General features: G+C 41.9%; 1 protein-coding gene and 2 pseudogenes across 1 annotated transcript in view; 1 reads left to right on the forward strand and 2 right to left on the reverse strand.

The window, feature by feature from the left end:
- The window catches only part of TRIM14 (tripartite motif containing 14), a 39474-nt gene that overhangs the window by 4886 nt on the left and 10842 nt on the right, over positions 1 to 23746 (forward strand). The window contains exon 3 of the mRNA XM_037797616.1: positions 23005 to 23238. Within this exon, the coding sequence (XP_037653544.1) occupies positions 23005 to 23238 (234 nt within the window). The remainder of the gene's footprint in view (positions 1 to 23004; positions 23239 to 23746) is intronic.
- LOC119504972 lies at positions 7141 to 7993 on the reverse strand (annotated as a pseudogene).
- LOC119504971 lies at positions 15057 to 15619 on the reverse strand (annotated as a pseudogene).

Here is a 23746-nt window from a genome sequence, read left to right on the forward strand (position 1 = left end):
AAAGATACTACTGAAAAGTTGGATGTGCTCTTTCCCCAGCTTGCTCCAACGGTCGCCTCTGATGTAAGCTCAGTAGAATATCAAAACCAGGAAGCTGATGATGGTGCATATAGTTCTCTGTCCGTTTATCACATGCGTAGAGTTTTGAGAGTTGTCTGCATAGCGTAGATATGAGGCCTTTGCAACATATGTGGTTTGCAAATATTTTCTCTCTCCCTGTCTGTAGCTTGCCTTTGTAGCTTCTCAGCAGGGCCTTCAGCAGAATGAACATTTTAAAATTTGATGGAGTCCAATTTATTGACCTTTTCTTTTATGGATGGGTTTTGGTGTCATGTCCAAGAACTCTTTGCCTAGCCCAGGGTCTAAAAGAGTTTCTTCTATGCTTTTTCCTAAAAGTTTTATTTACGTTTAAATCCATGGTCCATTTTGAGTTAATTTTTTTATAAGGAGTGAAATTTAGGTCAAGGTTGGTTTTTTTCCGTTGTTTTGCTCTGGTTTGCTTTATGGCTGGCCAATTGCTATAGCAGTATTGTTGAAAAGATTGTCCTTTTTCTGTTGAACTGCTTTTGTGAAAAATCACTTGACCATTCTTGTGTGGCATTATTTCTTTGGGGTCTCTGCCGTGGTCGATTGGTTTGTGTCTATTCTACCAATACAAGAGTCTTGATTCCTTATAGCTTGTAATAAGTCTCCAAACAACTCCTCCCACTTTATTCTTCCTTTTCAGAATTATTTTAACTATTCTAGTTCCTTTGCTTTCCATATAAATTTTAGATGATCTTGTCTATATCTTACTGGCTCAATTTGAGGAGAATTGGCATTTTTACTGTTTAGTCTTCCAATGCATGAACACTGTATGTCTCTTCATTTATCTAGATCATTGCTTTCTTTCATCAGCATTTTGTAGTTTTCAGTATATAAATACTCTACATTTTGTTAGATTTACATTTATGTATTTCTTTTTTAAAAAAATTGATTGTTAATGGTATTGCATTTTAAATTTGTTTGTACATGTTCATTGTAGTATTTAGACAAGTTAACTTTTGTATGTTATCTTACGTCATGTAAGCTTGTGGAACTCATTTGTTAATTCTAGGAGTTTTTTTGTAGATTCCTTGAGATTTCTACTGCAAATAGGGACTTTTATTTCTTCCTTTCTAATCTGTAGCCTTTTATTTCTTATCCTTGCCTTATTGTTTTAGAGTGCTAGGCTGCCAAAATGCAATATACCAGAAATGGGCTGGCTTTTAACAATGGGGATTTACTGGTTTATAAACTTACATTCTGAGGCTGTGAAAATGTCCAAACCAAGGCATCATCAGGAGATTCTTTCTCCCCGGAGACCAGCTGTTGGTGATCCTGGACACCTCTGTCACATGGTGTGCAAGTTTGTATATATTATGTCCCCCAGAAAAAGCCATAATCTTTAATGCAGTCTTGTGGGGGCAGACGTATTAGTGTGGATTAGGTTGGAACCTAATTTCCAGTATTTCCATGGAGGTGTGGCCCCGCCCATTCAGCGTGGGCCTTGATTAGTTTACTGGAGCACTATACAAGCTCAGACAGAAGGAGCGAGCTTGCTACAGCCAAGAGGGACACTTTGAAGAACACACAGGAGCTGAGAGAGGAGCTGTAGCTTACGGAGACATTTTGGAGACGGCCTTTGAAAGCAGACTTTTGCTCCAGAGAAGCTAAGAGAGGACAGACGCCCCAAGAGCAACTAAGAGTGACATTTTTGAGGAACTGCAGCCTAGAGAGGAACGCCCTGGGAGAAAGCCATTTTGAAAACAGAACTTTGGAGCAGACGCCAGCCATGTGCCTTCCCAGCTAACAGAGGTTTTCCGGACACCATTGGCCATCCTCCAGTGAAGGCACCCGATTGTTGATGTGTTACCTTGGACACTTTATGGCCTTAAGACTGTAACTGTGTAACCAAATAAACCCCCTTTATAAAAGCAGACCCATTTCTGATATTTTGCGAAAAGGCAGCTTTAGCAAACCAGAACACATTGCAAGACACGTGGTGGTGTCTGCTGGTCCCTCCCTTCTCTTCCAGTTTTTGTTGCTTCCAGCTTCTGGCTTCACTGGCTTCCTCTCTGTTGCTGTGACTTTCTCTCTCAGCTTCTGTGTGTGTCTGAGTTTCATTCTCTTATAAAGCACTTAGTAAGAGGATTAAGACCCACCCTGAATGAGATGGGTCACATCTTAAGTTAAGATTCTGTTCACCAAAAGATCCTACTTACTGTGGGTCCACACCCACAGGAGTGGAGTAGCTTAAGAACACAAGTTTCTGGGGTCCATCCAGCTTCAAACCACCACAATTATGGTAGCTGGAACTCCCAGTACTATGTAAATAGCAGTGGTGAGAGTAGATATTCTTGCTTTGTTCCTGATCTTAGGGGAAAGCCTTCAGTCTTTCACCATTAAGTTTGGTTCCTAGCTTGAGATTTTTTGCAGTTGCTCATTATCAAGTTGAGGAAATTCTACTCTACTAATAGTTTTCTGAGATGTTTTTAACCATGAATAGGTGTTGAATTTTGCCAGATGCCTCTTCTGCATCAATTCATATGATTATGTGATTTTTCTTCTTTAACCTGTTGGTGTGGTGGCTCATAATAACGGATTTTCAAATATTGAATGAAGCTTGCGTCCTTGGGATAAACCCTACTTGGTCTTGGTCATGGCATATGATTGTTTTAAAATATTATGGGATTCTATTTGCTAATATTTTGTTAATAATCTTTGCATCTGTATTGCTGAGGGATATTGGTCTGTAGTTTTCTTTTTTGTACTGTCCATGTCTGGGTTGGGTATCAGAGTAATATGGTTTCATTGTATAAATTGTGAAGTGTTCCTTCCTTTGTTTTCTGGAAGAGACGGTGTAGAATTGGCATTCATTCTTCTTTAAACATTTGGTAGAATTCCACAGTGACATCATCTAGATCTGGAGATTTGTTTTTTAGGAGTTTTTAAATTCTGAATTCAAGTTCCTTAAGAGTTATAGGGCTCCCAAATTATCTCTTTAATATTTGATGAGTTGACGTAGTTTGTACTTTTTGAGGAACTGGTCCATTTCCTCTCAGTTGTCCAATTTATATTTTTTGTAATCTTCCCTTATTATCCTTTTTTTAAGTATATAATTCAATTTTTTTTCTGTATATTCACAAGGTTATGCAACCATCACCATAATCTAATTTTAAAACACTTTCATCCCCCCTCTGATATCTGCAGAGTTTCTTAGAGTTCTGTTTTGACTTGTGTATAGTGTTTTTGAGTGTATTATTTGTATACTACTTTTAGTCGTTTTTCTAGGTACTCCATTATATGGAATATCAGTCTACTGCTGTTGATATTTTACCTGTTCAACTGAAGTATAGAAACCTTTACTTCCCCCTTGCCCATTTATAACATAATTATTTTAAATATTTCCTTAACAAACATTGAGAACCACATCAGACAGTATTATAATTTTTGCTTCAACTGCCAAGCATGATTTAGAAAGTTCGAGAGGAGACAGGAAGTCTATTGTATTTATCACATATTTTTGCTCTTTTCATTGTTCTTTCTTCCTGATTCTTCCGGTTTGCTAATGCTGCCGGAATGCAAAACACCAGAAATGGATTGGCTTTTATAAAAGGGAGTTTATTTGGTTACACAGTTACAGTCTTAAGGCCGTAAAGTGTCCATCAACAAAGGGGACCTTCACTGGAGAAAGGCCATTGGCGTCCAGAAAACCTCTGTCAGCTGGGAAGGCACGTGGCTGGCGTCTGCTTGCTCCCAGGTTGCGTTTCAACATGGCGTTCTCCAAAATGTCAGTGTCATCTTCCAATGACCGTCTTCAAAGTGTCTGTCTCAGCTACAGCTAGCTGTGAGCTCCTGTCTGAGCTTATATAGTGCTCCAGTGAACTGATCAAGGCCCACGCTGAATGGGCGGGTCCCCACCTCCATGGAAATTATCCAATCAGAGTTATCACCCACAGTTGGGTGGGGCGCATCTCCATGGACACAACCTAATCCAAAGATTCCAACTTAATCAACACTAATACGTCTGCCCCTACAAGATTACATCAAAGAACATGGCTTTTTCGGTGGGACATACTATATACAAACCGGCACATTCCACCCTCTGGACACCAGAAAAACATATTCTTTCCAAATACAAAATGCATTCATCGCATCACAGTATCACAAAAACTGAAATCATTTCAGTAACAATAGTTAAGTACAAGATTCCATCAAAATCAATTATAAGCATGGTCTGTCCAAAAGCAAAATTACCCTCTGGCTCTGTACCTGTGAAACTTAAAACAAGTTATGTGCTTCCAATATACAAAGGAGAGACAGTCCTAGGATAAACATTCCCATTGCCAAAAGGAGAAACTGAAAGGAAAACAGGGTTTAAGGGATAAAAACAGTTCCTAAAACCTGCAGGACAAACTCCATTGGATTTCAAAGTCTGAGAGTCATTCACAGAACAACATTGTATCCTTGGGGCTTGAGAGAGCAGGAGTCCAACCCTTTCTGAAGGCTTTAGTGGCAGCCCTTTTCTCTCCAAATGCTGGGTTGAGTGCTCCAACATATCCACACATTGGGGAGATCACCTTCTCGGCCCCACCCTCCTCAAACATTGGGGCAGCTCCCGGATTCCCTTCCGTCTCCGGGGCACATGCTCAACCCCTTCAGAACAGTGTGGTGGCAGCCAGGCTCTCCCCAATCCCCTGGGAATGTGCTCCACCCTCTCTGGGGCCTGTGGTGACAGAACTCTTCCTGAGCATGGAGGCGGAAGGCCCACCCTCGACCTCTGGGGCAAACTCACCCTTTTCATGTGTGTGGGCCACTCTGCTCTCCCAGCCCGAGACCTCTTGACTCTAGACCTCAACCTCCTTGGCTCTGTCTTTGAAGAAATTTTTCCTTCAATTTGTTCCTTGTCTGTCTTCTCCAGTCCAGACTGGCAGTGGCTCTGTCTATAAAGATCTCGCAAAAATTCTGTTGGCTTCACATGAAGCACATGGGGTCAAAGCTGTCAGACAATAGGACTTCCCACAAATCCTTTCTGGATAACTCCATCTCCAATTTTGGCTTGTACTGAAATGGCGGTCGGTTTCCATGTTTGGTAAATTCCTCACATGGGGATGTAACTTCTGGGGCTCCACCCCCTGGAAGCCCGGAATTTTCCAAACCATCAGTTTCTGGTTTCTTTGAACCCAAGAGTTCAGTTCTAAGTTTCTCTCTCCCCGCTCGCATTTTACTATAAGCTGCAAGGAGAAGCCATGCTATGTTCACAACTTTTAGTTTCAAAATCTCATCAGCTAAGTATCCCAGATCATCACTCTCAAATTCTTCCTTCCATCTGACACCAGGTCTCAATTTTGCCAAATTCTCTGCCACTTTAAAGCAAAGATCACCTTTCTTCCAGTTGGCAATGACACATTCATCATTTCTCCTCAAGGCCTCATGAGAAATATCTTTAGAGTCCATATTTCTACAAACAGTCTCTTCAGAGCAATCTAGGCCTTTTCTCTCAAGCTCCTCACAATTCTTCCAGAATCTTCCCCTTATCCATTTAAAAAGCCATTCCAACATGTTTGGTATTTGAAAACTCAGCAGCACCCCACTCTCGGTACCAAAATCTATTCCGGTTTGCTAATGCTGCCAGAATGCAAAATACCAAAGATGGATTGGCTTTTATAAAAGGGGGTTTATTTGGTTACACAGTTACAGTCTTAAGGCTATAAACTGTCCAAATTAATGCATTGACAGTTGGTTACCTTCACTGGAGGATGGCCAATGGCGTCTGGAAAACCTCTGTTAGCTGGGAAGGCATGTGGCTGGCGTCTGCTTGCTCCCAGGTTGCATTTCAAAATGCCGTTATCCAAAATGTCTGCATCAGCTTCCGATGGCCGTCTTCAAAATGTCTGTCTCAGCTATAGCAGTGAGCTCCTCATGTCTGAGCCTATATAAGGCTCTAGTAAACTAATCAAGGCCCACGCTGAATGGGCGGGGCCACACCTCCATGGAAATACTGTACCAATAGGTTCCAATCTAATCCACACTAATACATCTGCCCCCACAAGATTGCATTAAAAATATGGCTTTTTTTGGGGGACATAATATGTATATACAAACCAGCACACAGCCCAAACTGGGTGAGTTTTCATGTATTCATCCTAAATAAATTCGAAGGCTCATTTTAGTGTCAGCCAGCCCAGTGAGCCCTTCAAAAGTGCCATCTTAAGACCCAATCCAAACCCAAGATCCTGAACTTAAGCTATGTGGGAAGGCAAGACCCTGAAATAAAGCACAGAAGACTTTTTAGTTTGTTTGTTTTTTGTTGTTGTTGTTGTCTTCTTTTGAGAAGACTTTTTAGTAATAATTTTCCATCTCCAAACAGTATTTCCTGTTGGCCTAAGGGCTATTTTTTAAGATGCATGTAATTTATTTATTTAACATTTTTTCCCGTGTAAACTTGGTACATAATGTTAATATTTGTTCCCTTTTGTGTTATTTTCAAATAAATGTATATTCAGATCTGACATGTATCTTTCAATATCTCCATAAAATTAAACACCTCCATTTGGAGAAAAGACCCATTATTTTCTACTGGAAGTGTTTACCTGGCTAAAGTGAGTGTGTTACAGTTGTGTGTCCTTCACGTGACCGTTTTCTCTCAAGAAAAATTAAAGCCTTGGATTAGCACCTGTTTTGTTTAACATTGTCTACTTTTTTTTTCCAAGTTCTTTTTTTAAATGCAATTTTATTGAGATATCTTCACACATCATATAATCCATCCAAAATAAAATTATATACTTTGAAGGTACTTCCTGTTAATTATCTTGTTACAATAAATGAATGGAGCATTATTTACTAGTGATGGTTGGTCTGTTGCTTGCTAGGTTTTTTAGGAAGATTTGCGCATAACTCCTGTCAGGGAGAAGAGAGGCCCAAGAAGTGGATGTAAATATGCAGGTAAACTTTTTCTGGAAAAGTTACGCTTGTTTCTTGGAGAAAATAACTGCCAAACTCTTTTATATTTCAAGGTATTTCCTACAGTTTCATGACAAGAGCTTAAGACAGAAATAGCAGGTTGATAAGTTTATTGTCTTTATCTGAAAAAATCTTCATAGAGAACTGTGGTTTGGTTTAGCTCCCAGCAGCCCGCTCCTGAGCTCTGAGGAAACTTGCCTTCTTCTGAGCTACTGGTCTTTCTTTAGGGCCAAAGACATTTTGGGATGGTTCCATCTCTTCTTTTTAACTTCTTTCTTAGGCTTTTTCTGCTAGACTGGGTTCTGTCGGGTAGCAGCATGGGCTTTCTTGTACGTCTCCTCCGTCATGCCTGGAGTTACGCTGTTCTTTCTGTATGGAGAGAACTGCTTCTTGTTAGCATCTTCATCTTCTTGCATCAGTGTTCTCACCCGTGACGTGCTTCCAGTGTTGTTCTGCACTGCATTCCTCGCTTTCTGAATCATAACTCAGGAATCGTCTGGTACGTGAGGGACAGACGAGCCTCCGGCCACAGCTTCCTTCTGAGCCACCAAACCTTTATTTCCGGTGGTAGTTCTGGCAAGGCCTGCACCCAAACAGCAGGTGAGGCTCTGGGTGGACCACCGATAACTTTCCACCTTGTATTCCTCCCCGGTTACCTCCACTTGGCCTTCGTAGCTCTTGTCCCTGCCAAACCTGCTGAGAAACCTGTGGGCCGCTACTCTTGGCTGCAGATTTATAGTCTGTCGGGCCAGCCTTCACATCACACTATGGGGGTCCGTGTCGTAGCCCCTTCTCTACGGGGATGGGCAATCTGACAATTGCTATCCCTGTGAGTTCCACGTACTTTCATCCTGTATTTGGGTGTGTAGTTATTATTTTTATCCTGGATTACCAAGCGTTTCTGAGCATAGCGATCAGTTTTACCCTCTCATCATCTTCTGAATTTTACTGGGTATTTCTTGAAGTGGGCCTTATTCTTGACAACGTTAGCAAACCCCATTCCGGGAAATAGAGATCCGTGTCTGCGGCTCACCACGGACCTGCCTGGACACTTTTGCTTTTGCAAATTTGTACCATGGAGCTCTGTCTCCAGACTTGCAGTTTAATATCCTGCTGCTATTTAAATTACTTAAGAAAAAAAACTGGGCAGTAAGAATTGTGCTTCATGAAAGCAGAGCCAGGCATTGTAAGTAAATCACAGATCCTTCCGGAAACAGTCTATCTAGACAAACACAGGTGGGCATGTCACATGCATGTCTCTTTTGCATATCCACATGGAAAAATACTCTATACACCCGTTTTCCTGATTATTAAAATTAGTCATGCTCATAAGAGAAATTCCAGAAAATGATCTGAAATGGAGGTTGCAAGTTGACCAGTTGACCCTCATGATGTAATAAGAAAGATGGTATTAGTGGTCAGCATTTTAAAGCTGAGAGGTATTTGTATAACATTTTTGATTTCAGGGTTTGGGGTCCTAGGCCTGCATTGTCACAGGGCTACCACTGGAGCTAAGCAGTGGACCCTCCTGTGAGACGGACATGAGACAGACATCCCAGCCCCACGCTGCCCACTCCCCAACTGTGTCCCCCTTCTGTGGCCATTTCCATTTCATTCCCGAACAAGAAGCAGATTTTTTTTTTAATTCAGCCATAATCCTGCTGCTTCAGGCCAACCACTCTTCACGTTGTGGGATATTTTTTTCTGTGAGTGTGTGTTCTTTTATAGAGTTGGAGACATATGGTATAGACAGTTCTAATATCCTGTCCCGAGTCTGCTGATTCATTTCCTTGCGTGATTCATGCTGGGTTTTCCGTAGGAGTTTTCCGTGGATGCTCCGTGTGCCCTGCGTTGTGAGCCTGCCGCTTTCTAAGCACTGTGGCATGCGCTTGTGCAGGAGAGTCTCTGAGTTGCAAGGGCACAGATCCGTTTTTGTATTAATTTTCCAGTTTTGAGGCCCTGTGCTGCTGAGGCCTGAATTCAAACCCCAAACCTGCTCAGCACAAGCCAGTTGTTTTGTTTGTTTTCTGGAGAATCTCTTTCCACCCATGACACTGGGTGGGTGGCAGGGTTCCTTGCCCCTTCCGTGGGTCAGGGGTGGGGATAGATTTTCTGGAAACCAGGTGGTGGGTGGAGCCGCTCTTTGTGAAGGTGGCTCGAGGCCCGTGGTCCCCTTCCTGCCCCTTCCTGGGGCTGCTCGGCTTCGGGTCCTACCAGGGCTCTGACCCCAAGTTCCCTCTTGTTTTTGGCAACTGAGAATTTCCTTGTTGTTTGTTTTATTTTGAGCTTGGTTATGTTCATTGAAATTTTGCTCATTTTTATCAGCATTTCTGCATGTTTGAAGTAGGAAGGGGGCTTTTCCATGTCACCTCGTTCTCCGATATTGATCAACACTGCATGACATTTTATAGAGGGGATTTTTTGTTTGTGTGTTTGTTTAATATCACAGCACTTCCTTGTCATTAAAAACTCTGTCGATGGCACCTCCCGCAGGGAAGTGGAGGGGACAAGCAGGGGCCACGTTCTCTGGGTGTTGTGAAGACGGAGCCAGAGGACGCCGGGTTGAGAGACAGGTGTCACCGTGACTCCCAGGGTCGGGTCTGAGCACCTGGGCAGAGGGCATTCCATTCCGAGGGGCCTTCCTGAGACTATCCCGTCACCTGGCAGACCACCCCCAATGCTAGAGTTTCAGGACTTTGGGGCCAGAAAATTGAACTGAAGGCTAAATCCTCAAGGGACATCGTTCTTCCTTCCACAAGTGTCCCCACATCCTGAGCGCGGTGCTGTGTCCAATTCTGAGGACTCCGAGAGGAAAGAGACGGCAGCCAGCAGCCCGAGAGCTTCCTTGGGGTTCTTCCATGTTCGGCTGGAGGCAGGAGTGGGCACGGTCCAGCCAGGGAGTGGCCACGGCACCGGGCATTGGGCCCCGAGCAGCCCCCCTCCGGCAGCCCCCAGCTCTGGAGTGAAGGCGCCTGGAACCCGCGGGCTCAGCACATCCCCCCAAGGGAAGCAGCAAGAGAACCCTGTTATTATCAGTCTTATTTATAACCCAGAAGCTGTGGTGTCATAACCCAGATGCATTGCGTGGTGTCTGAAAGTCATTTCATGAGATGTAGCACAGAATCAAAATAGAAATTACATCTTTGGGACAAAGCCCATTGAGGCGGGAGCCAGGCATTCTGCTTTGGAACCAGAATCGCCTCGCAGGCACTGGAGTTGTCGGTCCAAGGCTGTCCAGTCGGGGCTCGGTGCTGCCGCTGTGGCCCCTGTCTGCCCACACCTGCATTCCAGAGGTTGGGGTCCAGATGTGACAGGAGATCCCGGAGCCCAGCCCGCCGCAGCGGGTTGGAGGCAGCCGAGGGGAGGAGGATGACGGCAGCCACTGCTTATCACACACCTGCCAGATCTGGACCAAGACAGGATGCCACTGTCACCACTGTCATTCAGGATTGTCCTGGATGTTCTAGTCAGAGCAGTTAGGCAAGGAAAAGAAACAAGGGCATCCAAATGGGAAAGGAAGAAGTAAGCTTTCACTATTTTCAGACAGCATGGTTCCATATACAGAAAGTCTGAAAAGTCTACAACAAAGCTACTAGAGCTAATAAACAAATTCAGCAAAGTGGTGGGGTTCAAGATCAACACAAAAAAAACAGTTGTTTTTCTATACATTAGTTAATGGGCCATCTGGGCAGGAAATCAAGAAAAAAAATTCCATATTTTATAGCAACTAAAAGAATCAAATATCTGTGAATAAATTTAATCAAGAATGTAAAGGACTTATACACAGAAAACTACAAAACATTGCCAAAAGAAATCAAAGAAGACCTAAATAAATAGGAGGACATTCCATTTTCATGGATTGGAAACTAAATATTGTTAAGATGTCAATTCTACCAAATGATTTACAAATTCAAGGCAATACCAATCAAAATTCCAATAGCCTACTTTGCAGAAATGGAAAAGCCATTTACCAAATTTATTTGGAAGAGTAAGGGGGCCCCAAATAGAGAAAAAAAAAACCCTGAAGAAGAAAAATGAAGTTGGAAGACTCACTTCCTGACTATAAAACAGATTACATCATTAACCTCCCCCACCATGAGGGACATGATTCCCAGGGGAATGAATCGTTTTGGCAATGTGGGACATGACTTCCAGGAATGAGCCTCGCCCTGGCAGCAAAGGATTGAAAATGCCTACTTAACCGAAAGAGGGAAAAAAGGAAAGCAAAAAAGCTGAGGTCACAGTGGCCGAGAGATCCCAAATAGAGTCGATAGACTGTCCTTGAGGTTTCTCTTATGCAAGCTCCAGCTAGACATCCCAAATGGCCACAGTAAGCCAGGCACTTACCAAACGTAGTCCCCAAATACCTAGGTCCCTACCTGAGACTTAAGATTCACTCACTAAGTTTTATCTCTTAGAAACTTAAATCCACCAGAGTGTTCCTATGCCAGACAAGTCCTAAAACCCACAGGCAACAGCCTCTTTAAGAAGAACAATCATATGCAGCCCCCTTCCCCATCCTTTGACACCCCCTTTCAATATGAACAAGTTAGGGTGCTCACTACTTAGACACCCCTGAAGATGCAGAAAGGGATTAAGTGAGAGGAAGGGGTAGCAACAAGCAAGATAAGATTTAACAAAGGTCTATGAATACTGAGATTTTATATAAATAAATATATATACATATTTTTTAGATATTGGGGTGTCGAAATAGCTGGAAGGAGATAAATTCATAACAAGGAAAGAACTGAAACCATGGAACTATAACCCGTAACAATTTTTGAAATTACCTATATGACTGCTTATTGAGCTGTACATCAAAAGTTAACACTTTTCTGTATATATGTTATATTTTACAATTATGGAAATAGCTGAAGTTGTGGAACTGTGACCCATGACATTCTTTTTTTTTTTTTTTTAGAATCACAAAATTAAAATATTTATTTTGTTCTTTTACACATGACAGTGTTAAAATATCCCTACTACAGCAATGCTGCTCTCCAGGAGCTTACAATCTGAAACAGTCAACATTAATTGTAGACCCAGTGATTAAGGCATTGTGTAGAATGCAAACTTTGTATCTTTAGATCTGTCTTCTGAAAGCAGCAGCTGGAGAGGACAGGATCAAAATTAAATGACATGAAAATGTACCCCCTGCCCCCCAGTGCCTTATAAGGAGGCCCTTGTGGCTAGAACGCAAGACCAGCGCCCCACACCCTAAAAAGGAATTCCAAACAACCCTACCATAGCAGTAGTGAAGAAACCGTAACATCAAATCCACTGGTGGGCTCAGTGAGGATTCCCTTTTACGGGCAGCTGGGAGTGGGGTGGGGTGGGCTGTGTTTCTCCATCACTGACTGCAGACAGCACCTAAGGTTCTGTAACTGTGGGGATGGTACCAGGCAAGCCCTTTACCCAGCTTTATAGACATTCCAGTGGGGCAGTTGCCCCTTGAAACATGCTCAAGCAGGCTTTAGGACTTTTGGGGTGGTATCTGCTTTCACTGTGTAGCAATGCCCACTGTACCAGGACGGCCAGGCAGATTTAATAAACTAGACTGATGAGATAAGGAAACCACTGAAAGACAGAAAGGGAAAGGAGAACAAAATAAGGGGCCAAAGAAATGGGGATGGAGTATCCCAATAGATGTGAACAGGGAGGGACAAGAAGAGAAATTTGGGTCCAACAGGAACAAAGAAGCTAGGCACTAAGTTCCAAATGAACAGGGATTCAGAAGTGAATGTTGATGAGATCATTCTATTACCACACACCAAGAGCTCAGAAAGAATGGAATTTAATCTTTAAATTTTTCTCCTTCACTGGCTTAATGCTTTGGCAACTTAGTCTAAAAATCCCTGAAATTCAAGTTTTTCATGATTTTCTCTATCCTGAAGACCTGAAGAGCTATTCCAAACCAGTGTTTCTCTGTGACTTTCAAATTCATAGCACTTTATCTTAACAAGCCTTGAGTTTTTTTTTAACCTTACTAATAAGTCCTGTTTCTGGAAGGGTATCTTATAGCAGTTCAGGCCAAGTTTTCTAAAGAGTACCAGGGTCACTATTAGATATTGACTCTTATTTTGCTTCTCATGGTTTTATTACTCCTTGGCTCCTGAGACAGTAATAGCCTCTTTACACCTTCATGTTGGACTTCTGGTGCCTGTCACTCATTCTGCTCATGCTTAGCTAAGTATTAGCACTGCAAGGGGTAGAATGAGAGAAAAGCAAATCTGAATTTGAACCTCTATCCAATAGGCTCATAACGCTTTCTTGGTTCAAAGCCATAGAAGTACACATTCATTACTCTCCAATATTTAACTGGCACCCACAGAGAAAGTACAAACTTCACAATGACAATAGAAGCCAACAGGATCGCTGTGCTTTGTTTTCTCTGCCCTGAGGCACAATTGGAGCCTAGCACCCAGGAGGGCAGGATTTAATAGATCAGCACAGGATCACTCTACAGAGGTAGTTTAGACTGGGAACAAGACTGCAGTGTACACTGACAACCAAACAGAATAAAAATCTAATGTGATTGCTTATTAAGAAGGGAGGTTTTGGCCACTGTGATCTAATTAAATCCCCAAGAACAACAAAGATGGTCACATGGAGGATGAGGGTCTGCCCAGTGTGGGCATGGATGTTGGGGAATGTGGAAAGTGTGACCATCAGCAGACCACACCCTCAGCCTCTCCAAGGAGAAAGGCTGAGCTTTTGCCCTTTGGGCCGATGACCAAATGATTTATACTGCAGGTCACAGGTCTCTCTCTACTTCCAGGAAACCACAGATCTTTAAATGAGAAGGACCTGTGATTTCATGCCTACTGATAAAAGCTACTTTAGCTATACAGCCCTTTGAACACGTGCTCAGACACACACACACACACAGTTGGAGCAGAATAAATGTTTGTGGAATGATTAAATAATTGACCAGAAGGATATAGTACTTGAGTTAAACCCAGAGATACCACCTACCAATCAGAAAATTCAAACTCCTGGGCCCAATATCAGGGATCTCACCCCACCAGGTACACTCTTGTAGTGAAAAACAGAGATTCTCAAAGTGTGGTCCCCTGGCCAGCAGCAGATCACCTGGGAACTTGTAAGAAATGCTCATTTTTGGGCTCTGGGATTGAGGCCCAATAATCAATGTCTTAACAACCCCTCCAGATGATTCTAATGCATGCCCATTTGAAAACTGCTAGTTTAGAGGCAGACATGAAAACAATCAATGGGAAAAAATTGATTCAAACTCTTCTGCTTCATTCAGCTGTGACAAACCAAGTCAAAGTAATATGCCAATGGTTGTATTTTAAAATATCTATTTCTATTTTCTCAAGTTGATTGTCTTTTTTTTCCTTTTGACTGGCAAGTTCCTTCTAATCAAAATGTTAAGTGGGAAGGCAAGCTGATGAGTCAGCCACCCAAGAATGCACATTTCTGCAAGTTCCAGGCTTGTATTTTGTCTCAAACCACTCCTCTGCACACACCAAAGATTTCAGTGCAACACATCACACCTGAGGAGAGGCACCATGTATTTCCCACTCGTTCAGTCCAAAAACTGGAGCTTATTTTCTAACATTAAGTTTGGGTCCTGGATTTAGTTGAGCAAAAATTTCCCTCAGTTACCATTAATCCTGGATGAAGTTAATAACCGCTTTCCACCACTGACCCAGAAACAATCCACATATTGTCTGTTAAAAGAAACAAATGATTTAAAAAAAGGAAGCAGGTGATCGAGTCATTGAAAATAAAGCTACCTGGGTTAGACAAGACAATATAAATTGGCTCTAAGATGATGGGGGAAGAGAGGACATCTCATGGGTGGCTTCTCCTCAAGAGAAATGGGAATCCCAGCTAATGAGAAAAAAACAAAACAAAACAAAAAGCACCCTGGGGAGGTACGTTTTATCTCAGAGACTGTACACTAAACTTCTGTTGAGTAGGGGTGTGTGTGTGTGTGTGTGTGTGTGTGTGCGCGCAGACAAGGAGCAAGAAGGGGTGACTGGAGTAGAAATCACGTTTTCCAGGCTTAACCTGCTGTCAGTAAGGCCACACCATAGAGTCTGACGTTAATGGCAGCGCTCAGTGATGTCCACCACCACTGCCTTCTTCCAGCTGAAGAGAAAGTAGCCTGTGCCGGCTCTTGCTGCCACAGCAATGCAGAGATACCTGTTGTAGGTAACGAAGATGAGCATGAGGAAGTAACTGATGAAAATCTGGATAATATGCAGCACTGTTTGCAGGAGGTGAGGAAAGCTCAGCATCTGCTGCCCAACAGTTTTGTGTGTCTCCATAAGGGTGGTTCCGTTAGGCCCTGGGACAGGCATGGAATTGTAACGGATGCTGACTTGTGACTTGCACAACAACCTCTCTTGGGCTATCTTGAGTCCTTTGTAGAACACTGCTTTTTATAAAAACACTGCCACCAAAGTTCCAGCCATTCCTCCAGCTGTACTGATCACCAAACCGGAAAACAGTATTTCCACTTTCTCAAAGCCAAAGTAGAAGGTCATAGGCATCATCATCATGATGTTGCTGAGTGTGAAGCTGAAGAGGGTGGGTGATGGAGAGAGGGTGACGTGGTTCTGTTGTGGTCCATAGAGCTCATCCCTGTGTGGTGGGAATGATCCATCTTTCCACTGCTCAGATAAGTCCTGCCACCAGCATCTCCACACAGAAACTTAACCCACAGGCTCCTTAAGACTCCTCAGAAGACCCCTGCAACCTCTGCCCGTGACATTCTTTGAAATTTGCTAACCACTTGTTAAATCATACTTTGAAAGTTATCACTGGTATGTATATATGTTAAAATTCACAATAAAAATATATTTTAAAAAATATTACAAAGCTACAGTGATCAAAAAAATAGCATGGTACTGGCACAAGGATAGATATATTGACTAATGACATAAAATTGAGAGTTCAGAAATAAACCCTTACATCTATGGCCAGTTGATTTTTGATGAGGCTGTCAAGTCTGCTCAATTGGAAAAGAATAGTCTCTTAAACAAATGGTGCTGGGAGACCTGGATATCCATATGCAAAAAAAGGAAGGAGGACCCCTATCTCACACCATATACAAATATTAACTTAAAATGGATCAAAGACCTAAATATAAGAACCAGGACTATAAAACTCTTAGAAGAAACTATAGGGAAGCATCTTCATGATCTTGTGGTAGGCAATGGTTTCTAAGACTTTACACCCAAAGCACAAGCAACAAAAGAAAAAATACATATATGGGACTTCATCGAAATTAAAAACTTTTGTGCATCAAAGGACTTTATCACGAAACTGAAAAGACACTGTACTCAATGGGAGAAAATATTTGGAAACCACATATCCAATAAGGGTTTAATATCCAGAATATATAAAGAAATATTACAACTTAAAAAAAAGACAACCCATTTTAAAAATGGGCCAAAGACTTCCATTTGAATAGATGGTTCTCCAAAGAGGAAAGATCTATGGCTAAAAAGCACATGAAAAAAGGTTCAACATCATTAGCTATTAAGGAAATGAAAATCAAAACCACAATGAGATCTTATTTCACACCCGCGAGAATGGCTACTCTTAAAAAAACAAAAATTACAAATGTCAGAGAGGATGCAGAAAAATAACAGTCATTCATTGCTGGTGGGAGTGTAAAATGGTGCAGTTGCTGTGGAAGACAGTTTGGCGGTTTCTCAGAAAGCTAAGCATAGAACTACCATTTGACCCGGCTACCCCTTTACATACCCAAAAGAATTGAAAGCAGGGACTGGAACAGGTCTCTGCACGCTGATGTTCATAGCAGCATTACTGAAAGTTGCCAGAAGATGGAAGCAGCCCAAGCGTCCATCAGCTGATGAATGGATACACAAAATGTATATACATACAATGTAGTATTATTTTGAAGGAATGGGAGAAAATATTTGGATTGAAGTCCAGATATCTGTGACAACATGGATGAACCTTGGAAGACATCATGTTGAATGAAATAAGCCAGACAGGAAAGGACAAATATCATCCGATCTCACTGTTTTGAAACAATTAGAAAAAGGAAACTCATAGAGTCAGAATCTAGAATATAGGTTACCAGGGGCTGGGTTGGAGGTAGAGACTAGAGGGGTAATGCTTAATTTGTACGGAATTTCTATTTTGGTTGATGGTAAAATTTTGGAAATGGATGGTGGTAATGGTAGCACATTATTATGAGTATAATTAACAGCTCTGAATTATATATGTGAATGTGGCTAAAAGGGGAAATTTTAGGTCATATATATGTTACTAGAATAAAAATTAAAAGATAAATTTTTATTGTGAGCCCTATTGTAGATGATGGGCTATAGTTAATAGTACATGTATGACAGTGTTCTTTCATGAATTATAGCAAATGTACCATATCAATACAAGGTGCTATTAATAGGGTGATATATGGGAAAACATATAACCTAATGTAAACTATGGACTATAGTTAATAGTTCAATTTTAATATTCTTTCATCAATTGTAACAAAGGTGCCACACTAATGCAAAGTGTCAACAATAAGGGGTATATGGGAAAGCTGTATTTTTACACAATTTTTCTGTAAGCCTACAACTACTCTGATTTTAAAAATTTAACTAAAAATTTTTTAAAAAATAGTTGAAAAAAAATTTCTGTAAGCATGACTAGACTAATAGTGGGTTAATGTCAGATTTTTATGCAATTTAAAAAAATTAAAATAATGATCACTTCCGAATGAAGACACCTTACAACATAAGCAGATTCTTTTCCTCCTAAAGTATTTTCAGTTCTTTTGAACAACGTCTATGAGTCTTCGATTCAGCAAACTTTTTTTGGATAAACATAGAGTTTTAAGAAAACTGGTTTAAAGTCACATGATAGATAGCTACTAGCTAGAATAGCATAACAAGTGTCACGACATGTTAAAAGTTGGTAATCTGGGGATCTGGAGTTCTCTGTATTGGTTTTGTATTATTTTTGCAATGGTCCTGTAAGTTTGAGATTATTTCAAAATGAAAAGTTTTTTTTTTAAGTAAACAAACAAACTCCTTGTCAATCAGTATTAGAAACATTTTTCCATTTTATGATTCATCCGTGATTCACTAAGCCATTTTCTGCAGGTTGAACATTTAGGCCATTAGCAGTTTTTCACCAAATGTGAACTAACCCTGCATGAAGTTTTTTGACACTTTGACTTATTCCCTTAGGCTCAGACATGTGTAAGGGTCCTAATGCCACATGCCCAGCTGAAAATTAGTTCATAAAACAGCTCTCTGTAGATAAATTAAAATCAGTAGAATTCATACATGGTCCAAAGTCTGTGGTTGGGAAGCCAATAACCAGGCCCAACCAACCACTCCTTTCCAGAGAACCCTAAAGGATTTGGTCATAAATCGTCTCTAGGAAACATCCTTGCCAACAGCCATTGCGTGAGTTCTCTTAGATCGTTGCTAATAGGTTGTTTCCTTCTCCCACCGCTCCCCATGGGAAGGAAACACATCCAGGGACAGAGACTTGTACTGTTACCTAACTTTTTACTCAAACTGGGATTAGATGACAATAAAGCATCATTGTATTCTTCTTTCTAAATCTTCCAAATTTTCTACAGTGAGCTTTCAATGGTTTAATAAATGAAAATTATATACATATATATATGTACACACATAAACACATATATGTATTTTTTTGAAGTTTGGCTTCTATAAAAAGGTCCTCCATTTATATATTTTACTTCCACAAGATATTTATAAATCAAGGATTTGGAACATCATTTGGTCATTCAACAAAGATGTATTTGTGTCCAGGCACATAGAAACCATGTTATAAATGCAGGCTAATTCCCAGGCTAGCCCAATGCCCATTGAGTCCACAAGACCTGTGGTATGATCTAGCCTTAGAACCTAACCACTGTCTAGACCACAGCAGAGGAAGTACAGACTTAGGGGAGCCTGCCAGCCCCTTGCCTCACCGAGTCCCAGGGGTCATTCTGTGATGTTTGGGCCGAGGCCTGTTTTTCCAGTCAATTTCCTGTTTAATTTTTAATTAAATAATACAAGAACACACACTTTCATTTTTTTAAATTTTGAGCAATGGTATAGAATAGAACTACAGTAAGTACTCAGTGAGTCCCTCTTCCCTGTCCCCCCAGTCCCACACCTCTTTGCAAACACAACCACCACTAAGATATTTTTAATGCATTTGCAAACATACAGATCATATATCCGTATTTTGTTTCTGTGTTGTTATGATTCACATAAATTGGATCACTTCCTACATATTATCCTGCAACTTGCTCTTTTTCCCATGGTACCATAGGGTGCTTTCCTCCAGGACATGGAAATCCCCCGTATTCCTTGAATCCCTGTATATTATTTCACTGCATGAAGGGACCTAACTTATATAATAAACACACAGACACTCCCCATGTTGAAAATCGCGTCCAGCCTTAATCTGTGCTGTGCTGTGCAGTGCTGTGAAATGTGTTCACACAGGCGTGAAAGCATTTTCTAGGATCAGTTCCTATAAGGGGGATGGCAGCTCCTGAGGCTGTGCATTTACAAATCAAATTACAAATTGAAAGACGTTGTCCTGCCCTCCATAAATGCAGCACCCATAGGCTCTCCCACCCATGCATCCCAATGAACTCTGGTGTTATTGATCTGTTAAAATTTTTTGACCTGATGGTCAAAAAAATTTTTTTTCTGATGATAGTGGTCACTTCCTTGATTGCTCACGAGCACTTCATGTGTTTGATGGCACTTGCATATCTTTGGCCAATTTTTGGTTGAATTATTTCCTGTTATGTGCTATGTATTGTGGCTAGTCGGCCTGTGTAGTAGTTGCCATGTGGCTTCCATCCGCTGCCTCCCCTCTTGGGGGAAATGTTACTTTTTTTTAACGTGGTTGAACCTGTCTCCTCTTTTGCTTTCTGCGTTTTGCCTCCCATTAAGGAATGCCTTCCCCATCCAGGTTCATAAAAAGCTTGTTTTGTGTGTCATGCTACTAGAATGATTATTTGGGGAGTCTTCCTTATGTTTGAATCTATAGGGGAACTTCTTTTTTGTTCCGTTTACCTTTTTATTATGGAAAACCTCAAGCAAGCACACAGGTTATTTATTTAAAAAAAAAAAAATTGGGAAAAAAATATGCAACAAAAAATGTCCCATTTCCACCGCATTCAAGCAGACACATTGAGGGGCATGAATTACCCTCACAATGTGCGTCCATCTACGCCCCACACACATGTTGTGTTAAAGCAAATCCCAGACATATTTCGTTCGTAACAGTTTCAGCAGGGTCATCTCCAAGAGGTCAGGGTTCATCTTCGGAAACACCCCCCGCGCGTCTCCGGGAGGGCGGTGTGGGTGGGCCTGGGGGCCCTGGGGTGGGGGTCCCCGGGATGGGGGTCCCCGCCGCCCGCCTCCTCCGCCCCGCCCTCCCGGCCGCGCGCTCAGGTGCAGCTGCCCCGGGCCCGTCACCCCCGCCCGGCGCGGCGTCCGCAGGCGGACCCGGCCCTGATTGGGTATTTGACTGCCCCGCGCAGGGTTGGAGCGCAGCTCAGCGCTAGCATCCCTTCCCGGACAAGGCACTGCCGCCCCTGACAGGTGCTCTGAGACCGCGGCCCCGGCGAGAAGGATCGAGATGAGCTCAGGATCGCCTCGCCGCCATCCGCCCAGACAAGCAGGAAGTTCAGGCAGCCGAACCAACAGTGGAGCTCTTGTTTGACCGCGATGTACATTTAGGCTATAAGCCACACCTGGGCGGCCACACCTGGACGACCACACCTGGATGACCACACCTGGACGACCACACCTGGATGACCACACCTGGGCAGCCACACCTGGATGGACACACCTGGACGACCACACCTGGGCGGCCACACCTGGATGGCCAAAGACCCGCATACCAGCGTCGCCATGGAGAAAAAGTTGACCTCCAGAGAGGATGCTGACTGCAGGTAACCACAAATGAAGGCAGAAGAACATAGACTTTGACAAAGAACTGGTATTTTTACAGCATAAAGCTGCCTTCTTTAGTGAAAAAATTATTTTAAGATCTTCCAAGACTTTCTATTTTGACATGAAAACCTCAAACTAAAAAAAAGAAAAAAAAAAAAGTGGGGAGTCATGGGGAGGGCGTGCCTTCCCTCCGGGGTGTCTTCCTGGGTGATGCCAAATTGTCTCCACCCACCCCGGAAAGAGGTATGTGGGAAAGCGGAAATTTTTTAAAAGCAATGGTCTGCTACTCAGGTTTTGCAACTGTATTTACAAAAAAGGAGGTCAAATATAAAAGTTTATTAAAAGATGTGTTCAACGCTATCTTATTTGGAAATACGGAAAAATCCACACTTAGATATTTGTTTACTATGGAACTTTTAAATACTTACACATTTCTGCTGGAAAGGATCTGACTTTATTCTTTCCTCTATTTTAATTGCACATAATATACTATTTCTTCTTAACCTGTTTAGCTTATGAATATCATGCTTCTATTAATGACAGGACTAATTACAGAGACAAGGTTTCCATGTCCGTTTCTCTTGCAAGCTTGGGAGCACAAGCTGCTCCTCAGGAGCAAACCAGGTTATCTGTGCATTACGGAATCTGCCTAGAAGGTGACATGAACAAGATTCAGAAGCACAGCCACTCCCATTTTATGAACCACTCTAATGACAAATGTCATATTTTGCTATAATCTTGGCCTAAATTGTATAAAAGATAGATTTAATAAGACAAATGAAAGATTGTTTAACATTATACACCCCAGAGCCCTATATGCTGTTATGTTCAGTGTTTATCACCTTGCATTTGTATCTCAAAGTAGATTCTGGATGTTTAAAAAATATCCACTAGAGGTTTTAATGAAAATTGTTCTTGGGGAGAAAAAAAAAAACACAACCAAATACATAACCATAGCATCATTATCACAACTAAGAGATTTAACAATAGTGCTGTACTATAGTCAAATATCCGATCAGTGATTACATTTCCAATTATCTTATAAATGTCACATTTTATTTGCTTGAATTAGGAGCAAAGTCAAGTCTTCAAAATGTAATTGGTTGACATATATCTTAAGCTGATAGCTCACCCGTCCCTCTGTCCTCTGTATTTCCTCTGAATTGGATCCATTAGTTAAACCCAGAGGCTTGATCAGATTCAGGTTTGCACTTTTTGGCAAGACTACTTCATAGGTGCGGTGAAGTCTGAATTTTATTTTATTTTATGTTTTGTTATGTGATGTAAGGCAAGGATCTGCCTTAAATTTTTCCAAATACATGGTTAATTGTATGTTGCACCAATACCATTTATTGAATAGCTTATTCTTGCCTCTCAATAATTTGAAATGCCACCATTATCATATTCAAAATTCATATTTCTCTATACATATATATATAGTTCTTCTTTGAATTCTTTATTCTGTGCTATTAATCTTTTATGCCTGAGCCATACAGATTTAATCCTGTAGCTTTGCAGTCTGTTATGATATGTAATAAGGCATTTCTTTGTTCATTGAGCTCCTTTTAAAAGGATTTTATTGGCTTATCTTGTGCTTATTCCCCCCCATAATAATTTAATAATTTTTAGATCTGCATGTTAAGTTTCTGATTGGGATTGCATTGAATTTATTGACTAATTTGGAGACAAATAGCATCTTTATAGTAATGAATCTGCCCAGCCAAGAGATACAGCTTGGTCATCTATGCATTCAAAAATTTTTTTATTTCTTTCAGTTCAATTTTATATTTTTCTTCATCTAGGTCTTTGTGGGTTTTGTTCAGTTTATTTTTTAATATTTTGCTGTTTTGTTTTTTTTTACTATTTTAGAAAGGGTCCTTATTTCTCTGAATGTTTTCCAGTTGGTTATAGCTGGTACTTAGGAAAGCCTTGATTTTTCTAAAATCAGTCTTGTATCTGGCCCACTACCTTGCTGAACTCAATTTTTAGATGTTACCTTTTTTTTTTCTTGTGTCAATTCTTCTGGATTTTCTACGTTGACAGTCATATCTTCTGCAACTCATTTTTGCAGGCACATGCAGAGTCGAGCAAAACCTGGCTGACCAGGAAATTCAGTGAACTCAGGTTACTCCTGGATGAGGAGGAGGCACTGGCCAAGAAGTTCATTGATAAAAACACGCAGCTCACCCTCCAGGAGTTCAGGGAGCAAACTGAGTCCTGTAAGGAGCAAATCGACGTCATAAGCGAGCTGTCCACGAGGGTGTGGAGCATCAGGCAGTGGTCGGACCCGGTACAGCTGCTGCAGGTAACGCAGGCTGTCTGCCCTCCCCGCGACGCCCACCGCCGCAGCCCAGGCCCCTAACCGTGGCACCAAACACGGAATTCACACACTGGGTCCACACACACAGGCCTTGGCAGCAGGTGGGCGTCCTGGCTCCACACAAGTGTCAGAAGACAGACAGATAACACACACTGTTAGGACGCTGTCTTAGCTTCCGGGGGCCGCTGGAACAAAGTACCCCAAACTGGGCAGCTGAAAACAGCAGAAATGTCTGGTCTCATCATCTGGTGGCCTGAGGTCTGACAGCGATGTGCCAGCTGGGCCACACTCCTTCCGGAGTCTGTGGGGGGAAGCCGTCCTCGGCCCTCCTCCTGGCTTCTGCTGGTGGCCGGCTGTCGTCGTCACCGGCGCTTCTGGGTTTGGGACAACATCACTCCGTTCTCTGCCTGCCTCTTCATGTGGCTGTGTGCTCTCTTGTGCCTTGTTTGTCCCTTCTCCCCTTCCTACAAGGGCCCTAGTGGTATTGGATCAT

Source organism: Choloepus didactylus, chromosome 10, assembly GCF_015220235.1.
Source record: "Choloepus didactylus isolate mChoDid1 chromosome 10, mChoDid1.pri, whole genome shotgun sequence".
Taxonomy (NCBI): Eukaryota; Metazoa; Chordata; class Mammalia; order Pilosa; family Megalonychidae; genus Choloepus; species Choloepus didactylus.